This window comes from Asterias amurensis, chromosome 16 (assembly GCF_032118995.1).
Source record: "Asterias amurensis chromosome 16, ASM3211899v1".
NCBI classification, from domain to species: Eukaryota; Metazoa; Echinodermata; class Asteroidea; order Forcipulatida; family Asteriidae; genus Asterias; species Asterias amurensis.
This window is the reverse complement of record NC_092663.1, coordinates 13,708,649-13,729,127: the sequence shown is the minus strand read 5'-3', so window position 1 is coordinate 13,729,127 and position 20,479 is coordinate 13,708,649. Positions and strand designations below refer to the sequence as shown.

The window sequence follows — 20,479 nt, the reverse complement described above, 5'->3', positions numbered from 1 at the left end:
TGCGCCAAAACTAACAAGTATGAAATTCGCTTAACTTATTATGAGAGGCTAAAGTTAAGAGCATCAAGTTTTTAAACAAAATAAATCGGTCACTCCAACTTTCCATAAGTTACTGAAACGAGTTTCCTTTTATCTAAGTAAACAAATGAAATGTCAAATTTCAAAAAGCAAAAAATACTGCAAAAACGTTTGTCCCACCCCCTCAAAAAACTAAGTCACACGACTTATTATTTAATAATAAAGAAAAGTGATACAAAATAAATGGAATCTTCGGAAATTTCTGTGAAACATTTCTGTCTTTTCTTTAGGATAGGTAGAAGACTGAGATTAAAGTTAATGTGTGGGAAGGGCTGTCTCAGATCGTCTTTGATCGTATTTAAGGGGGGGGGGGGGCAAACGGGTCGATTTTTGAAGATGTACTTTAGCAAATCCCTTGGTGTAGACGTGGGGTTTTTGTTTTTACGAGTGTACCAACAATTTTTCCAAGGAATGGGGATAAGCCTGCGTGTTTGCAATCGATTTATTCCGGTGTTAATATTTATTTTGCTTGTTCCGAAGCGCTTAAAGGCACTGGACATAAAACATAGTGAGAAACGGCTCCCTCTGAAGTAACATAGTTTTTGAAAAATATCTCACACAAGTAATAAAATACTTCAGGCATGGAACATTTTATTATTTATCTAAAAGCACACTATTACTTTCATATTATTCTTTTGCACTTTCGATGACCGATTGACTCCAATTTTTCCTAGATTTGTTATTTTCTGCGTACTAATGTTGGGATACACCAAGTGAGATTACTGGGTCTTTGACAATTACCAAAGGTGTCCACCAGTGCCGTTAAAGCCATTGGACCCTTTCGGTACAGAAAAAAAAAAAAAAAGTTTACAGATTTACAAATAATTTACAGGGTTTACAGAAGGTAATGGTGAAAGACTTCTCTTGAAATATTAGTCCATGAAATGCTTTACTTTTTGAGAAAACGGTAAAACAATATAAATTCTCGTTAACGAGAATTACGGATTTGTTATAAACACATGTCATGACACGGCGAAACGCGCGAAAACAGGAGTAAGTTTTCCCGTTATTTTCTCCCGACTCCGATGTCCGATTGAGCCTAGATTTCCACAGGTTTGTTATTTGATATAGAAGTTGTGATACACGAAGTGTGGGCCTTGGACAATACTGTTTACCGAAAGGGTCCAATGGCTTTAAAGTAAAATGGCTAAAAAAAATAAAAACACGGCGATGCAAATTGTATTAAATATCAGTACCCTTTGATCACCCAAAACTTCCCAAGTCAGTTAGAAGTTCACCTTTTTTGCTCTGTCACTTTACCAAAGATCTTCTTTTTTTCCCCGATCAAAAATGTCGCCACCCCCCCTTCAAACCAGATTGCTAACCCACTTCTGTACACATTTACTGTCGTTCAACAAGATTTAATTTATTGCCGACCCCTTTTTGATAGAAAAGAAAAACCAAGAAGTCGGCACACTCACAGTCAACAAATTATTGAGTGTAAATTCATTGCAGGAGTCCCTTACTTTTGATTCGAGTTTAATCGAGTCAAAGATCACTGTGACGGCACTGCAGTCATCTTTATTCGTCGTACTTTGGGAGGAAAACAACATCACTGTTTGTTTTTTAGCAGCCCCCATCACTAGGGACAGTTTTATAGAACGCACGTCCATGTTTATCTTTCAACTCTCAGATGTGTAATCCTATATACACCAATGTTTGCAGCAGATTTTTTTTGCTTGATCTTTAAAATCACTCCACCCCAGAACTTTCAGCCAAACAAAGATCAGTCTGTGGATTTAACCACTGCCACACCTTCCAGAACAACATGGCAGATGTTAAACGCATACTTCTTATATTTTACATTCCTATGGAGAACTATTTTGAAAGAGAAATATTTTCTTATCTGCCCCCCTGCAGTTAAAGCCAGTGGGCCCTTTCAGGGTTTACAGAAGGTAGTGGTGAAAGACTTCTCTTGAAATATTATTCCATGAAATGCTTTACTTTTTGAGAAAACAGTAAAACAATATCAATTCTCGATAGCGAGAATTACGGATTTATTTTAAACACATGTCGTGGCACGGCGAAACGCGCGGATACAAGGGTGGGTTTTCCCGTTATTTTCTCCCGACTCCGATGACCGATTGAGCCTAAATTTTCACAGGTTTGTTATTTAATATATAAGTTGTGATACACGAAGTGTGGGCCTTGGACAATACTGTTTACCGAAAGGGTCCACTGGCTTTAAGAAACTCCCGTATAGACTTTGTAAACTAAATTCCTTGGTGAGCACCCCAGTTTTTAGAATTCCCCCTATGGAGTCCTTTTTCTGTTCCCTTTTCTGTTTTGTTCTGGTTCTCAATAAGGAATTGAATAAGAAATCATAGTTGGTACACACTGCAGTTTTTAAATAAAAATCTGTATAAGAACTTATACTTGCAAATAGAATAGTTACTAAACGTCGTTTGAAAAAGTACAGCGTTTTGGGAAAATCGTTCATGAAGTCACAGAATAGACTCTTAAAGGAACAGGTTGCCTTGGATCGGACGAGTTGGTCTACAAAAAACATTTGAAACCGTTTGTTATGAAATGCATATGGTTAGAAAGAGGTTTTAAAAGTAGAATGTAATGATCCACAAAATTTGACTCACATAAATGGCCGCCCGTGTTAGTCGACGAGGTTAAAAGAAAACCACGCAATTTCGAGGCATGTTTGTGTGGATCATTGTATTCTACTTTTACAACATCTTTCTACCCATATCCATTTTACAACAAACGGTTACAGAACAGTTTTCAAAGACCAACTCGACCGATCCAAGGCAACGTGTTCCTTTAAGTATATATTCGTGGATACATTGTACTCGCTTTCGGCTCGTACATTCTATCCACGAATCTACACTTTCTCGTTCATTCTCCCTGACAGAGTCGGCGCTACAGACGCCATCTTTGTTAATGGTGTAGTTACTTGATGTTGTCTGTTGTTTTCACGATCCAACTACCACCTGCAGTCGAACACAGCTTATGTGACGCATATCTATCACTTTGGAGACATAGGGAAATTCGCATTTTATTGAAAACAGCAAGATTTCTAAATCACGGTATTACCCAATTGCAGAAATTGCACTTACGGGTTTTTCCATTAAAACAAATCAAAAGTAGCAACAACAACAAAAACCGAAGCTCCTGTGTAAGATTTGTAAAATTGTGCTCTTCATTAATTTCTGTATTTTGTGCAACAGCGCCAGCCAAGACTTAAAGTTAGATTCGTTTTCCAAACCTTCTACGACCACTAATGAAATAAAACAGAAAAATAAACTTATCCTTGATATAGTGAGGATCAAAGTGATATTTTTAAGTGTTCCCTAACAAACAATACGTCATGCAATCTTAAGGTTGATTCCAGTGCCTTTGGGCTAATACTGGTTTGCACCGGTAATCAAGGTGTCGTGTCTGGACTATAGAATAAAGACAAAAAGCCCCATTCAGGAGCTAAAAGAATGAAAAGAGAAAAAGTTGACTTGATTCGTGTCTCGCCTCGCCGACCTGTTGTCTCTCTCAACAGTTTATGGTCCCTTGCCGTACGAACGCGGTGTTGTTTTACATTTTTCCGTAAAAGGACGGGGACATACTGCGACGGGTTACGGGGGCTGCTGAAACTCGAACCCACGCTCTGTTCTTGATTAATTGGTTGAAAGCATTTCATTTCCTGGGTACTTTGTAGAAATGTGAGGATCGAGAATCATCGATTTGGCCACGGCCAATTGTTTTCCTCTATTTCTTTTGCGACTTGGATTTTTTAAGTCGAGGATTGCTTAATTGCGAGGATGTTGGTTTTTGTTGGTGTATAGAATAAGTGGAAATAAGCTAAGGGGTCTAAACTAGCGCGGTGTTGCAAATTTCAAGATGCGTATTATAAACTGCTTTCCGCGCCGTATTTATTTAAGTGTATAGAATTAAGCGGCTTAAATGGATACCCGTTCTTAAAGACGGTTATGCCGGGTATTTCTGTTCGTTTGTTGTGTCCTTCCTTTTCAATTGACATTGAGTCTGTACTAATGCACATAAATTCGCATTGTAATTCATAAAATATCGGGTCTATTTTTGTTTATCAATAAAGTAGTTTTTAAACAGGTGTGGAAATTGAACCAATCAGATGCTCATGTTTGTGCAACAGAACTTCGATTGTTATTGTTGTCAATAATGTTCTACACGATAGGGTTCCATTGTATACAGAGCTGTCTTAGTGTAAAGCAAAGTGTAGGTAGGATGTCAGTCGTAAACAGGGTTTAAATCTTTATGCAATGTTGCTGGTTTTGTGGAAGAAATTGGCCCAGTATAAATGTGTCTTTAAAGGTACATTACACTATTGGTAATTACTGAAAATAATTGTTAGCATAAAACCTTACTCTGTAACAATCAATGGAGCGCTGTCGATTAGTAAGTATAAAGTGTGAAACGGTTCCTTTCGAAGTTACGTAGTATTTGAGATATTACAGTTAATTTCTCACTCAAATGTTAAAATACTTAAAGCTTTTTTATGCATATGAAAGCACACAAGGAATGCAACAGGGGTATTTTTCTTTCATTATTCTCTTGCAACTTCGACGACCAATTGAGCCCAAATTTTCACAGGTTTGTTATTTTATGTATGTTGGGATACACCAAGTGAGAAGACTGGTCTTTTACAACTCCCAACATGTCCACCCAGTGCCTTTTTTAAGGTACATATATTTTTTCAAAGATGTGTTCCGTCTAAACACTTACAAAATATTCTTCATGCACCTTTGACTTTTCCAACCAACAGTTTATAAACGATCTTTAATGCCATTCCACTAAATGATTTTGGTCCAGTTGAATTACCAGTGACCGATTTCACAAAGAGCTAAAGATCGATCTTAGCTGCGTATCAATCTTAATTGCTAAGCACTGTGTGATGTCACAATGCAAACCACTATGGTGATATTGACATCTCATCGTGCTTTGTAAAATCGAGCACAGTGTTTGATTCCACTTAGAGCAAAGATTGATCTTAGCTGCGGGTCACTCTTAATATTGCTAACTTAAGTGTGATGCCACAATAGAAAGGGGCCGATTTCACAAAGCGCCAAGATTCAGAGTTGTCAGTTTCACCGTAGTTTTTTTTTTTTTTTTTTTTTTTTTGTGACGTCAAACTTTCTCTAGCAGTTAAAATGGATACATGGTTAGAATCGATCTAATGGCGCTTTGTAAGTGTAAGTTCGGCCCTCAATTCACAAAATGCAACGGCTGTTGTCCCAACGTACGTTCCGTTTGTACTTCAATATTATCACTGTCGTAGTGCTTTTCAAAGTGGAATTTTCGTGTTTCTAAATCGTATTTTCTCTGATCTATCTTGTGTAGTTGTCATGTCTTTTGTACGTCTTTCCGTATGTTTGCATGTATGTCTGTTTGTCTGGCTGGTTTAACAAGCTTCTGCTCATGAAAACAGCCCCATATTTTATTTAATACAATAACCCTGCTCACTGTTTACCTGATGCTTTTTTTTTTTGCTTTACTCCTCAGTACAATTTAATGTCGACATTTTGACATGGAAGTTTGGAAACAAAATATGTATTTTGATTTAAATTGAATTCTACACTACAGACAAGAAAAATTGCGTTCCGTTGCCGTCCCACGTGCCTTTCGATTTAATAAACAAACCACGCACGAGACTCGGCTCAAACAGGAACAGCTTCAAAAACACTAGACGACCAGATCTCCCGGAACAACTGTCGCCTCCCATCAACCGACATACCGTCATTCAAACCCACACCTGGAATTTCTCTCGAAACTGATTTCTTATTAGCCCCCGACTCCGGGCGCACGTGTTTTTATCATACCCTCTTTATCGGAGCCAATACTTAGTTACCAACAAATCCCTAGATATCTTACTCAGATTATTTTAAGGACTAGTGGATGTATTATTAGCCTTAACTGGTGTACAAGTGAAAGTTGACCTGCTTTGGGGTTTTACACAAACATAAAAAGAAAAACAGACATTGACCGTTACCCGGATATAATAAATCTGGATATTAATTTACGCGCGGTCGTCCTGGAACTTTAGCGATACCAACTGAGCTGTATATACGACGAATACCTGTCAACTCAATTCAATTCACATCCATACTGTCAAAAACACAGCAATACATAATGCAATCTATATGTAATGTAATAGCGAACAGATTTAAGGTTTTTCAGTCAAAGAAAAGGAACAGTATGGAGGCTGATTTGATACCGGTGTCAGATGTTTTTGTGTCCGCCATGCAATACTGTCCGCTCCGGACACTTTTGCATGTGCAATCGTGTCCGGGGCTTTGCAAAACACCGTCCGGTGGCCATGTACATGTCTGTACAAGTATGTGAACGTGCATGCACTGAACGTATGCAGCATGAATATTCACGTATTAATTTTATGATTTCAGCGAATACCCAACGGCCGAACATTTCCCATGTCATTCATGACATGCACACTTAGCTTGTAAAAAAATGGTTAACTTGTTTCGTCGACCAAGGGCGTTTAATTTACTCCAAGTACGGTTTTGCGCGGGGCGGACACAACTGCATATGGAAATGTGTCCGGGCGGACACGATTGCATAGTGCATCAGCGTCCGGGCGGACACGATTGCATATGCAAAACCGTCCGGCGGACAATATTGCATATGCAATAATGTCTTCCGGATAGTATTGCATAGAGGGCATAATTGCATGCGACACCGGCCAGGCTTCGGATTGATGATACCCACTCCTACATCCGTATGGACTGTAAAAGGAGTAACCCTGTTTCAGCCCTAGGAGTAGGTGGCAACGGCCTCTGGAAAAAAAAATTGTAGCCCACACCTTGAAGTGGCCTTCAGGCCTTGTGTGTCTGGCAACTTGCATAGAAAAAGAAAAAAGGACTTGTAGTAATCAGCCTGTGGACAGACAGAGACAAGACAAAACGGACAAACAGATGACGTACGAATAGGAACAAACAACTTACAAACAACAACAACGCTTTTAAGTTAAAACTAAAATGAAAATATTATGTACTATTAAAAGATCAAATGTTGATATACCCGGCAAAGTAGTCTATGGAAAGAAAGCTCTGTTACATGAGAGTTAATGACTCTTTTGAAGGAGGCTTGAAAATGGTCACCTTTCTCGAGATGACATTGCATCAATTATCTTGCAGCTGGCTGGACGGAAACATTTGTTTTCCTATAATCAACTGTATGAAGGTTTCAATTTCCCATTCACAGCATATTTGTGTTTGATTGGAATGTAATACCGTTTGAACCTCGATTTTGCCGAACCACCAATGCTAAATTAATCGGACACCATTCTTTCGTGATGAGATCGCTTCGGTATCATGTTGTAATTCTTCTCCAACCCTTTATCCAAATGTCTTGATCTCTAGCAGCGGATTACGCGATGCTGAATAGACCTTTTCGCAAATACCGGGGCGCGCGCGTAACGCTTGGAATTAGGTGCATTGTGGTCTAGCTGGTAGCAAAAATTGATCCATATCTATCCCACAATGCACCTCATTCAACAGTCTGCGCTTGCGCATTGGTATTTGCGATAAGGTCTATGGCAACCATGATCTAACTCATTTTGAGACATGACAAGGGTATGCACTCAGCGTAAACGTGTAACCATGCAGGTGCATTTCATTTTTTTTTTTTTTTTTTTTTTTTTTTTTATACAAATGTGTTCAATTCGCATATTATAATAAGCTGCGAGAGAATACATTTAACATCTCTTATGATTCTAATATTGTTTTACACAATATTATGGAATTAATGCAAGTATATACTAAAGTTACATTACCATTGTGAGCCTTTTTTTCAAAGATACCAAACAATAGCGTCCATATAGTAACACTATCACATGGACATGTTTTGTTTGTATGGTCTGATTATTTAATTATTTAGTTATTTTAACTTAAACGTTTGTTAGAACTTAAGATCTTCCTAAAACTAAAACAGCGCATCCCTTTAAAGACCGAGGTGTTTTTTTATTGTAGGCTTAGTAGCCTTGCGATCCGCTCGAAGTAATTGTCAATCCGCTTTGATCAAATTAGCTAGATTTCACGCGCCAATAAGAGGTAATATTAACCTAATGGGTTTATCAGGAGTCTAAAGATTCCCGCAAGCGAAACACCCAGTGTTTTTCAATAAATAAAGGATATATTCACGAATGGTGAAGACGATGTTTAATTGTTGATTCCTTCTGCGGATTTTGTTGTTTCAATTACTTTTGACGTCGAGGTCAGTTGGATAATGAATAATATTGTGATCATATCAAGGGTATTTTAAAGCGTTTTAGCCAGCGTTTGAGTATTTTTGTTTTACTTTGAGGACACAAGATTCTGTTTCTGTACTCATGCTGTGGTTGTTGATGATTGAGTTGTTGTCGTCGTCGTTGTCGCCGAAGTCGTTGTTTTGCCGTCATCATCGTCGTTGTTGTCAGTGCCGCTGTTGTCGTTCTTTTGTCGTTGTCGCCGTTGTTATCGTGGTTGCCTTTGTTGTAGTCGTCGATGTCGCCACTGCCGTCGCTGTCGTAATTGTCGTGGTTGTCGTGTTCGTGCTCATTCTCGTGGTTCTTTTCACTGTCATTGATGTCGTCGTTCTTGTTGCTGTCATCGCTGTAGTGATTATCGTGGCTGTCTTCATTGGCTAGTTTTTCTTCACTTTCATAGTTATTGTTGTCGCAGTCGTCGTTGTCATTGCTTTCGTGAATGTCGTGTTTTATTCACTGTCACCACTGTTATGGTTGTCGTGGTTGTTTTCACTGTCGTCGCTGCAGTGGTTTGTCGTGCTTGCCTCCATTGCCTCGTTGATCTTCAATGTCAGTGTCGTCGTCGTGGTCGTTTTCATGGTTGTCCTAACCGGCCACTTTTGATCTTACCGTTTTGAAAGCTCACACACCGGTTCTTAAAGTACCAACGAACGTCACACCCAACAGGGAAGAAAATACGATTGAACCACGCGGCACACAATATCAACAAATGGTCCAGAATCATGTCCACCTTTTATTAAAAATGAATTTCATAAATGAAAGCGATCGGGAAGGTTGGGCAGCAACGGCTTGTATAACTTCACCACATGTTTGTTTTTGACCCCACTATGAAATTACTAAGTACCATCGGAATGCCTTGTTTAAAGAAAAAACGCCCTAGCACAGTCTGCCGGCCCCTCCGTAATCCCGAAGGTAAAACCCCGGACAATTCCAACTGCCAAAAATGATCATCAACCCTATTAAAATTGAATCTTGGTCACCTGGTTCCAAAGTTTTGACTGAGAAAGCTCTAAAGAAGTACGCCATGCACGTCTGTCCCTAAATAGGCCTTAAGCCTTCAAACATTACAGTGACGATCGGACTTAAGGACCGACAGATGTCTCCCATCGCGTGCGGCCCTTCATTCAAACTCCAATGCCGTACACGCGCTCCGCTTGTCAGGTGATCCCCCCTCAAGACCGTGCGGACTTTAGACACACGTTTATAGGCTCCACTGGGACAATTCACGAGAGTCTTCGCGTCTGATGGATCAAGTACTGGATATTTATGATGAGTCGTTTTTTGACAGGATCATGTTGGACGGAATAGACATGCGCTCACAACTCTACATGAGAGTTTATTTCTTATATTTTTTTCCCGCCACACAATGTCGCGCGTGCCCGACTTGGCGCGTGTGATTTCTTCCGTATAAACAACATGATGACGATTATGGGTTAGGGCTTGGAGCGCTGCTGTCGTCGTGTGTGTGTGTATAGTGTAAATGATTTCCCTGGTGACCTGCAAGATAACTTCGTGGATCTGCTTTGATGCTTGGTGATGAGTGAGGAGCGTACCTGTGTTAGGCAATGTGTTGGCTTCCTCAAGTCAAGTGCACCATTTTTCAAGATCTGTTTGACAAAAACGTTTTAAAGGCACTGGACACACAGTTATTTATTACTTTTCTAAGAAAGATGTTAGCAAAATTTCTTCTTTCTAACGAGGATTGGAGTATAAGAATGAGGTGAGACACGGCTCCATCTTTCAGGAATCTGAAATTACACAAATTAAGTGCAACGTGGTTGTTGTTTCTACCATGATCATTCTCTTGCAACTTTGCATTGTTATTTTATGCTTATTATTTTTGGCACCCCCGAACAAAGATATTGACAGATAGGACCACCGCCAATATAGGGCTAGATAGCTCAGTTGGTAGAGCGCCGGCACGTTAATCCGGAGGTCGTTGGTTCGAATCCCACTATAGTCAATTCTTTGTTCAACCCCAAAAGTCATTTACAAATTTACCCAGTCAGTTTCCCTTGTGGTTGATATTGATATCTAAAACAAAAAGTCGCATCCCCTTAATCTGATCCCCTAGCTGCCGCTTCCCAGGTTGTATCGTAATTTGGGTGAGATCTCTGGCTACACGGCAGTTAACAGATAGGGACACCGCCAATATAGGGCTAGATAGCTCAGTTGGTAGAGCGCCGGCACGTTAATCCGGAGGTCGTTGGTTCGAATCCCACTCTAGTCAATTCTTTGTTCAACCCCAAAAATCTTATTATTTTTGGATACACAAAGTGAGAATATTGATCGTTGACGATATTACCAAAGATGTCCAGTGCCTTTAAGATTTTTTTTAAATCAGAAACATGGACACAAAACTATCTCATATTGTGTACGTACACAAGTTAAAATTGGAAGTATTGTGTACTCAAGCCCGTGCACGATAATTGAGAGATTTTTTCTTTTTCAAGCGGCGGCAATACACTTCCGTACTAACTTGTCAAAAAAACCAACATAGTGCTGTCAAAATGAACCAATGTCGTTAAGAATTCCAAACCCGGTGAAAGATTCTGCACCATCCCAAAAAAGAAAACGGAGTTTCGAAAAAAAAAAAAAAAAAAAAATGACAGCTCCACGTTATTAACTGTAGACCAAATGCCTTGTTTTTCCAATAACCGTTTGTTTGCGCACGTGTTCTCGTTTCGCGCCGTGCACTGTAGCTATAAACACGCTGCTCACTTTCGGCCGCATCACGTTTTATTTATAAACCACTGAGTTGGAGCAATAAGCCATTTGCGTGTTAGATTTGAATGTTGTCTGGTACAATGACGTGCGTGATCATATGTTACCACTATGTTTTGAATTCCTCAGACTATCAAAGACAGTTGCTATGTCACGTGGTTAGGGGCAAGCTTTTGCATAGTTTTGTAAGAGACGGTGAACACCCAGACACAATTCTGAATGAATGTGTATGGCAATATGGTACCAGGGTTTGCTTATCTCGAGGTTGATGTATAATAGCTTGCCCCGAATCATTTGACATAGCAACTATCTCTATAGTCAATGTTGCATTATGACTAATATTGAGCAAGTCTATGTACCAGACATTATTCGAATCTAACTCATGAAGTGGCTTATTCGTCGTTGATTATGTAGAAAGAGTATGGACTAGATGGTAGTTGCTTTGACTTCTGTTTCAGTGTTCGTCTGTTTGAACTAGGGGGTGGTTGTCATCAGCTGGCGATAGATATATCTGACACACGTCTAAACGTTGATAAAGCAAATAGTTCCGGGCCATGTGGTAAACATATGGAGTTGTTTCTCTTTCGTATGTAGTACTTACGTCAGCAGACATGGAAATACTCTCACAAAAACTCTAACAAATATAAGGAACATACATTTTTGTTGTTGGAATATTTGCACGTCTTTACTTCGTGTTATGTGATTGATTTCAATCAGACATCATCTAAAATTAGTTCGCAGGTTCTCAGAAATGTTTTTTAGTTCTCCGAACAGTTCGATTTTGTTTGTCTCAACATAGATAATTTTCACCAGCTATATCACTTCATCTTGTTTAAGGTTGATCTAAAAGTTCTATTTGAAATTAACCAACTTAGAACTGTGATACCTACAGAAACATTGCATCAACAACTTGTCAATGTTAATGACCCATACATTGCGTGGTCGGACAATACGGATAACAATAGCTCGTAAATGTTTTTACACCGGTACCCTTAAATCGAAGCAAGTTCACCGACAGTCGTGTATTACACTTGTCATGCACTAACCCCCTTGCTCCTGTTCAGCCCGGTAACTCTTGGCTCTTAAATGTAACCGGAGACATTATTCAGATCAACTCAAGAGACATGCATGTTATGGTAAAGTCATGGGTACAGTGCGCCCTCTGTCGTAAATGTACGAAGCGGATGGAGCTAAACACAGTTCCGTTTGTGTTTTGCCATTATTGACCAGCAGTCTATTTCACCAAACTCTTTCTAACTTAGGACTAGTCTCATGACTTTAGACGAGTTAAGATCTAATCCATAAAAGTATAAGACGCAATGAACCCATCTTACATTAGGACGAGTTACTCGTCCTAACTCGAGATAGGATTAACCCTAGTCGTAAAATCGGCTACAGATTGTGACGTTTGTGACACTATTTGGGTTGGACGATGTTGAAGATTATTATTACTTTTTCCATGTGTAATTTTTATTTATTTATTTTTTTTATTTAAAGAATTAACTAGAAATGTAACTTTATTGAACTTAAATTATTTGATTAATTTGTTTTTTCTAAATTATTATTACTGTTTGTGTTTTTAATTAAATTACATTTATTAACTTTCGTGACTTTTTATTTGATTTGATCTGATTTGACTTGATTTTTTTTTCTCTCTTTCTCCCTCTCTCTTCTTTCGTGTGTTTTTCTTTAAAAAAAATGCATTACCCCTGAAGTAATTTCATTTTTGTGACTTTTAATTTGAATGTTTTATTTTCTTTTTCAGATGCTCTGATGTGTGAGCCGAACTGGGACACTACACTGTGCTGGCCAGCCACGTCCGCTAACAGCACCGTCACAGTCAGATGCCCAAACTTCTTCTGGTTCAACCCAGACAGTAAGTCACTTTAAGGCCGTAGCCGAGTTGACGGCTACAGTTACGGCTACGGCTGTTGCTAAGTGTGTTGCTAAGGCCGTCCTATACCTCAACGCGTGATGACGCGGAAATATAGCCGTAGCCGTAGCCGTTGTCTTAGCTGACATTTCGGACACGGCCTGACAATGTCATCGTTGTCTTAAAGGGTACTGGACACTAGTATTCTCACTTGGTGTATGCACACATAGGCATAGCATCAAAAAACCTGTTAAAATTTAGACTCGAATTGGTCATCGCGTTTGCAACGCAATAATGAGAGAAAAAAAAAATCTTGTTGCACAAATTTGTGTGCCTTTTAGATGCATAATAACATACTTCAGGCCTGAAGTATTCTAATATTATTTGATTGAGAAATTACCTATTTCTCAAATGCATTTACTTCAGAGGGAGCCATGTCTCACTGTTTGCCTACTCTCAACCAACAGCTCTCAATTGTTTGTTACCAGATTTTGTATACCAATTATTTTGAGTAATTACCAATAGTGTCCAGTGCCTTTAAAGGATTTGGGTACTTTTTCAAAATGTCCATAGATTTACATTAAACTTACAGGGTTTGAAGATAATGATAATGGAAAGCTTCCCTTCAAATATTACTTATACTGAGGTGCTGTAGTTTTTTGAGAAATGAGTAAAACAATGTCATGCAAATACGTTTGTAAATGATTAAAATAATTACAGCACATCAGCACGTAATATTTTCAGGGAAGCTTTCTACTATCACTATCTTCAAACTGTGTAAGTTTAGTGTAAATATGTGGACATTGTGTTTTTTGTCCTACAAAAGTTACATAGACCCTTTAATTACATTTTCTTAATATTGTTCAGCTGTGACAATGAAGGTGACCGCGTTTATTGGCTTCAGTTGCAATGAACATCACGTTATACGCACCAGGCATGATAGATAATGAATTGTGCTAATTTTACATCACAGACCTAAAAATATAACATGACATTTCGCTTAATTAAATAAAATAATGTTAAAATGCGAACGAGAAGGTCAGTAAAATAGTAATGCTTGCAACCACAGTGATAGCCATCCTGTACGCCATGAGAACCCATCTGCCTTATACATGTCATTCGGTATATAACAACAATAATATTGGAAGAGGATGCAAAGTGTGCACCTGAATGGGGTTGAGCGACCTTTTAGAAAAGCTTTTTGATAGAACCATATAGCTAAACTCTTCGTCCCCCCCCCAAAAAAAAAAAAAAAAAAAGAAAAGAAAATTTGTTTTAGTTGCTGGTAATTAAACCATTGATTCATCATAAGTGAACTTAATCACTTTAGGTCAAATCTGTGCACATTTGTGCTTGCTATGTAAAACAAGAACCAATGGGGTTAACCCCTACTCTTCCACGAGGGACTGCAGTCCTAACGCACCGTGGGAAACCAATAAAACACAGTTTATTAAAACTACAGCCATTCTAACAGTGGTTTTAATGCGATTTCAGACACCTTGGCGAGGTACTGCAGCCCGAACGCAAAGTGGAAAACCACTAAAGTGAACCCCTTTTCTTAACTACTGCTTTTCTAACAAATGGTTTTCATGTGGTTCCATCAGACAGCTTGGCGGGGTACTGCAGCCCAGACGCAAAGTGGAAAACCACTAAAGTAAACTTTTGTTTTAAACTACAGCTATTCTAACATATTGTTTTCATATGGTTCCATCAGACAGCTTGACGAGGTATTGTAGTCCTAACGCAACATGGGAAACGGGAGGAACGTACCAGGACTGTTTCACAGAGGGCGCCAAGAGCACTATTAACGGCAATGAATCATTCGGCAATGTGACCACTGAACAGATAGAGGTAAGGGTTCAGCAGCCGTCGATTTCACAAAACTCTTCCTAATTTAAGATTAATCTTTGGACTTAGGACGAGTCCCAACCCTGCACTGTAGCACGCAGACCTTAAGATTAATCCTAAGTTAGGACGAGTTACTCGTCGTAACTCGAGATAAGACGAGTCCTAACTCTTTGTGAAATCGACGGCTGAATCAAAAAAGATGATCAAATATACCGAGATGAGAACCAACGTGTTGAAAAAACATTAGTGGCAACTAGTACGGTGTAATAGATGTTAGAGGAACATTACAGAATTGGTTTGGCTGACAAAACAGTCGCTGGCAGTGTAAACACTTTATGCAACTACTTTATGCAACGAGCCAAGTTTGGTCACTTTAACTGTAAAACCAACATATTCCAAAATACCCCATTGCCCTACCTCACCAAGCTCCTGAACTCCTAAAACCATTTTAATATATTGCTAAATTTCTTGGTCGTAAATGTACATAAATGTAGTCATACTGGTTGTACATTTCTGGCAGGCCCTTGTTTTTGTGATTTTTTTAATCAAATGTTCACTTTGTATTTTCTATTGTAAACCTTTTTAATAATTATTGTAACATGTTTCATGATTGTAAATTATGTCGCAATTCAGCGGTATGCTGCGATGGCATTTTTAAATAAATAAACCATTCACAAACCATTCTTAAACCACTCATAATTTTATCCACCAGATATATTAAATGACAAACCTGTAGAAGTTTGAGATCGATCGGCCATCTGGGTCCCGAGAAAATGGTGAAAAACCAATTCACATTTTTGCATGACATCGATGTAAAAGGAAACATTAATAAAACGCCCAATGAGCGATAAACTCCAAACACGAAATAAGATTATTTATTCTTAACAAATATGACATTTCAGTCAATAATATTTCATGGGATGTTTTCTACTGTCATCATCATTACACCGTGTAAGTTTTATGTTAATTTGTAAACTTCATAATTTTTGTTTCTTACCAATTCTGCAACGTTCCTTTAACTTTGCATCGGGGGTAAAAAATACTCATTAAATTGGTTTTGTATCCCGGATACAAAGTTACATCTAGTAGGCCTAAATCGTTTGAAAGTACCCCCTGCTAAAACATAGGATTCGAACTGCATCTAACCACTGGGCAATCTCGGTGGTCTAGTTGGTAAGACACTGCTCTAGAATTGCAAAGGTCGTGGGTTAGAATCCCACCCGAGTAAAATGCCTGTGATTTTTTTTCTTCACAGGACTCGGGTAAGTACTGAGTATACAGTGCTAAAACACATTGTAGTACGGTTTACATTTTTTTTTATCCTAATGAAATAGGTGACAACACAATTTTCAATTTAAACACCCCAGTCTTTGCATTGTACTTTTTAATATTTAGAGTACCAAGCTCGACTTCTAAAAAGCACGCGACTCCGCCTGAACATGAGTTATCAACGCTACATGCATACTATTGATTCGTACTTATGACATCACACATTGCTCAGTATAGTTCAGATTGATTCACACTTAAGAGCTCAGAAGAGCTCTGAGCTCTTTGTGGGAACTTGAGCCGGGGGTTTCAAGGGATAATTTCTAGCCTCGCAAACTCCTGCATCACCTAAATGACCTTTTGACGTAAAGGTCAATTATCATGCTATCCATCCATTGTCTAAATAGATCAGGGGTGGATTTCACAAAGAGTTGAGACTAGTCTTATCTCTATACTTAGGATGAGTCCTAACTTAGGACTAACCATACATTTGTAATATCTCCTAGGACTAGACCTTAGTTACTAGTCCTTTAGGACTAGTCCAAACTCATTGTGAAATCGACCCCTGAGAACCTCTACACTACTTCTTTCCTCCGCTGTCACCCCCCCCCCCCCAGGCATTTTTGTCTGTAGTGTAGAATTGCCATAAAAAGTGTTTCCTGATTTGTTTTTAATGATTCCCTTTTGTTAATCGATTTGAAACAAATTGTATATTGGAAAGCATTACGACAGTGGTTTCGTAGTGAAGAGAAAAAAAATCCGCCGGTCGCAAACTCCTACTTGATCACCTGAATGACCTTTTGACAGAAAGGTCAGTTATACTATCCACTCGACTTTGTTGGACTCTGTGACCCCCCCCCCCCCCCCCCGTCACCGCAGGCATTTTGTGTCTAGCTGAACTCGAGTATTTTCGGCTTGTACAAAATACCATCTGTATCGATCGAGATGTGCAACGAGTATAGGTCCCTTGAGCAAAGTATGACCATTTAAACTGTATCAAACGTGTGCTGGAATTCACACTATTCCAGTTTCTGCCGCACGTTCTTAGTATTGGCGTGAATGTTTTTGCAAGTAACGCGAACAAAATGTGTAAACAACAGTAGAACATAACAAACCTGACAAGTAGATACACACATGGTGTTACCGCATACCAAATATAGTTATATTGATACACTTTATCATATATTGCCTCAATACCCTTAGTTCAAACGTTCAAACAAATAAATTTCCTGTTGCCAATATTATAGGGTTTAATCATAGTTTAATCTAATCAAATCTCGGGCTGGATTTCACAGAGCACTTTAAGACTCAATTTATTTGAGATGGGTTTTCAATATCACCTTAGTGATTTATATTGTGATATCACACCTAGCAATTATATTGATACACCATCAATGTTGATCTTATTGGACGTGTCAGAATTAGCGTCTACAGCTACGGCTACGGCTGTTGCTAAGGGTGTTGCTAAGGACGCCCCATACCTCAACGTATGATGACGCGGAAATCTAGCCGTAGCCGTGTTAGCCGCCATTTTATGTTCTGACACTACCTTTAGCTCTTCGTGAGTTCGGCCTCTGAAGATTTCAAGGCAGGAATATCCCTTACTAGAGGGGGGGGGGGCACGTATTTTATCGCTGTGCAGTGGAATTTGTTTGTTTGTAAATTAATGATTTTTTTTAATTTTACTACCGTAGTTCTACATAGAAGTTTTGGAGGGAGCAAACTTCATGCGTTTGATCGGCGTTTGCCTGTCATGGGTTGCCCTCGTGGTGGCGCTGTTGATTTTCTCATCATTTAGGTAAGTCATTAAGTATTCTGTTTGAATGTGCTCTTCGACCACAGGCCAGGATATACGTTGACGCTGCTTCTGTTACCCCTGGTTTTGGCCTCAGTGCCCCTTGGAACGTTTTTGTTATGTACTTTAGGCTTTGTCATTAGAAGTGCTCTTTGTTAAATGAAAATGGCATTGCCTCCTCTAAGTTAAAGTTCCAGGCCTGCAATATGGTTCTATAGACTTGAACTAAAAGGGAACAAATTAAGGACAAAATGCGAGCAAAACATGTCACATACGGCGGTCGGTTTGAGTTCAAAAATTATTAAAGTTATCAGTGACGTTCTAAAATCCAACTGTAATATCATGCGTCCCTGCAAATGTCCCAGACTTGCTCTGGCCTTCATGTTTTCGAGTTAACATGAATTTGGAAGCATTTCACACAAAACTTTCGCAATGCCAAATGTTGGCACTGGTAACTTCCCGAGATCTAAATAAGGCTTGAATTATGTCAGAAATGTCTTCTGAGAAGAAATAACCCCAGCCAAGCAGATGTACTTTGGTTTAAACCAAGTCAATGACTGGTGAACCTCACCAAGCCGTGTCTCCTCCCTTCATACCGTCCCTCGAACCGTCAACATCCTTATGTTTCGCTTCATCATCACCCCCCCCCCCTTACTCGCACCTCCTTCGCCTCTTGTCACGCCGTGTCTCCCCTCCAACGTTTCTTCATTTTCCAGCCCAGTGGAAGATAGATAAACATGACGGGGGTCCTTGTTATAGAACTGTCTGCTCTCATCCCAAGCATCACTAGCTTCTGCCTCGGGGCGCAAGCATGGGACCCAGATCTCTAGAAGCAAGATGTTTTTATCCTTAAAGACACTGGACACTTGTGTTTAAATTGTCAAAGACCAATCTTCTCACTTGGTGTATCTCAACATATGCATAACATAACATACCTGTGAAAAGTTGAGGTCAATTGGTCGTCGAAGTTGCAAGATAATAATGAAAGAAAATACACCCTTGTCACACGAAGTTGTTTGCTCTCAGTTGCTTGATTTCGAGACCTCAAAATCTAATTCTTCTATAGGTCTCGAAATCAAATTCGTGGAAAATTACTTCTTTCCCCAAAACTACGTTACTTCAGAGGGAGCCGTTTCTCACAATGTTGTATACTATCAACAGCTCCCAATTACTCGTTACTTACTTTATGCTAATAATTGTTTTGAGTAATTACCAAAAAAGGTCCACTGCCTTTAAGCTTTAAGGGTTTTTTTTTTCCATGGGTATCCCCCCGTCTTCAGATTCTGAAAAATACAAAGTGCAAGAACCGCAGATGAAATGCAACTCATCAACGCCTCGACACTTGTGGTATTTCGCTTCTTCTTTTTTTCGACGTCGCCAAAGGCAATGAAGAATCATGCTATGTCTCCCTTATGAGGGGTCGATCTACATCCCACCAATCAGTGGAAACACCATGACAGCAAGATTGTGGAGTTGTGGTTTTTCTTGGAGCTGATGACACTCGCGCGTCGCCAGCAATTAGTCCCGTTCAAAGAGCTGTGGTACGATGTCGGGTTGCTGGAGGATCATTAAAGGCACTTGACACATTTGGTAATTGACCAGCCGTCAATTTCAGCAAACTCTTACTAACTTGGGATTAATCTTAGTACTTGGGACGAGTCCAATCCTTGCATGGCAACATGAAAACCTAACTCGTCCTAGCTCGATATAGGATTAATCATACGTATATCTCACTTGGTTTATCCCAACATAACATAACAAACCTGTGGAACTTTGTGCTCAATTGGTAATCGAGTTTGCAAGAGAGTAATGAAAGAAAAACACCCTTGTTCCATTACTTTGTGTGTCTTCAGGATGCATGATAAAATGCTTCAGGCATGAAGTCTTTTTATTATTTGAGTGAGAATTAGCTCTTTCTTAAAACCTACGTTACTTCAGAGGGAGCCGTTTCTCACAATGTTTTATACTATCAACATTGCTCGTTACCAAGTAAGTCGTTATGCTAACACTTATTTTGGGTAAAAACCAATAGTGTCCAGCGCCTTTAAAGCCATTGGACCATTTCGGTAAACACTATTGTCCAAGGCCCACACTTCCTGTATCACAACTTCTATATCAAATAACAAACCTGTGAAAATTTAGGCTCAATCGGTCATCGGAGTCTGGAGAAAATAACGGGAAAACCCACCTGTGTGTCCGCGCGTTTCGCCGTGTCATGACATGTGTTTAAAATAAATCCGTAATTCTCGTTAACGAGAATTGATATTGTTTTACTGTTTTCTCAAAAAGTAAAGCATTCCATGGAATAATATTTCAAGGGAAGTCTTTCACCACTACCTTCTTTAAACTCTGTAAGTTATTTGTAAATCTGTGAACTTTCGGGTTTTTTTCTGTACCGAAAGGGTCCAACGGCTTTAACCAGCTAAAGCTATTGAAGGATATACATCTTTATGACGCGTAAACCGGTTTTTGCTTTCGGCTGCTGGCGATGATGTACGTAGTCACACCGCGGATGGAAGGAGTGTTCTGTACTATCAATGTGCTCGCCACGGCAGCTGAGAATTGTACATTTAGACAAATCAATATAAGAAGCGAAATACAGAAATATTCTGAGTACCTCCCAAATAGTTTCTGATCTCACACGAACCTCTCTTGT

The 20,479-nt window shown here is 39.2% G+C and overlaps 1 protein-coding gene across 1 annotated transcript in view; it reads left to right on the top strand.

Annotated features, from left to right (window-relative positions):
* Positions 1–20,479, top strand: part of LOC139948700 (PDF receptor-like) — a 126,859-nt gene that overhangs the window by 80,950 nt on the left and 25,430 nt on the right. Inside the window, exons 3-5 of the mRNA XM_071946960.1 lie at positions 12,807–12,917; positions 14,629–14,765; positions 17,723–17,826. Coding sequence (XP_071803061.1) covers positions 12,807–12,917; positions 14,629–14,765; positions 17,723–17,826 — 352 coding nt within the window. The remainder of the gene's footprint in view (positions 1–12,806; positions 12,918–14,628; positions 14,766–17,722; positions 17,827–20,479) is intronic.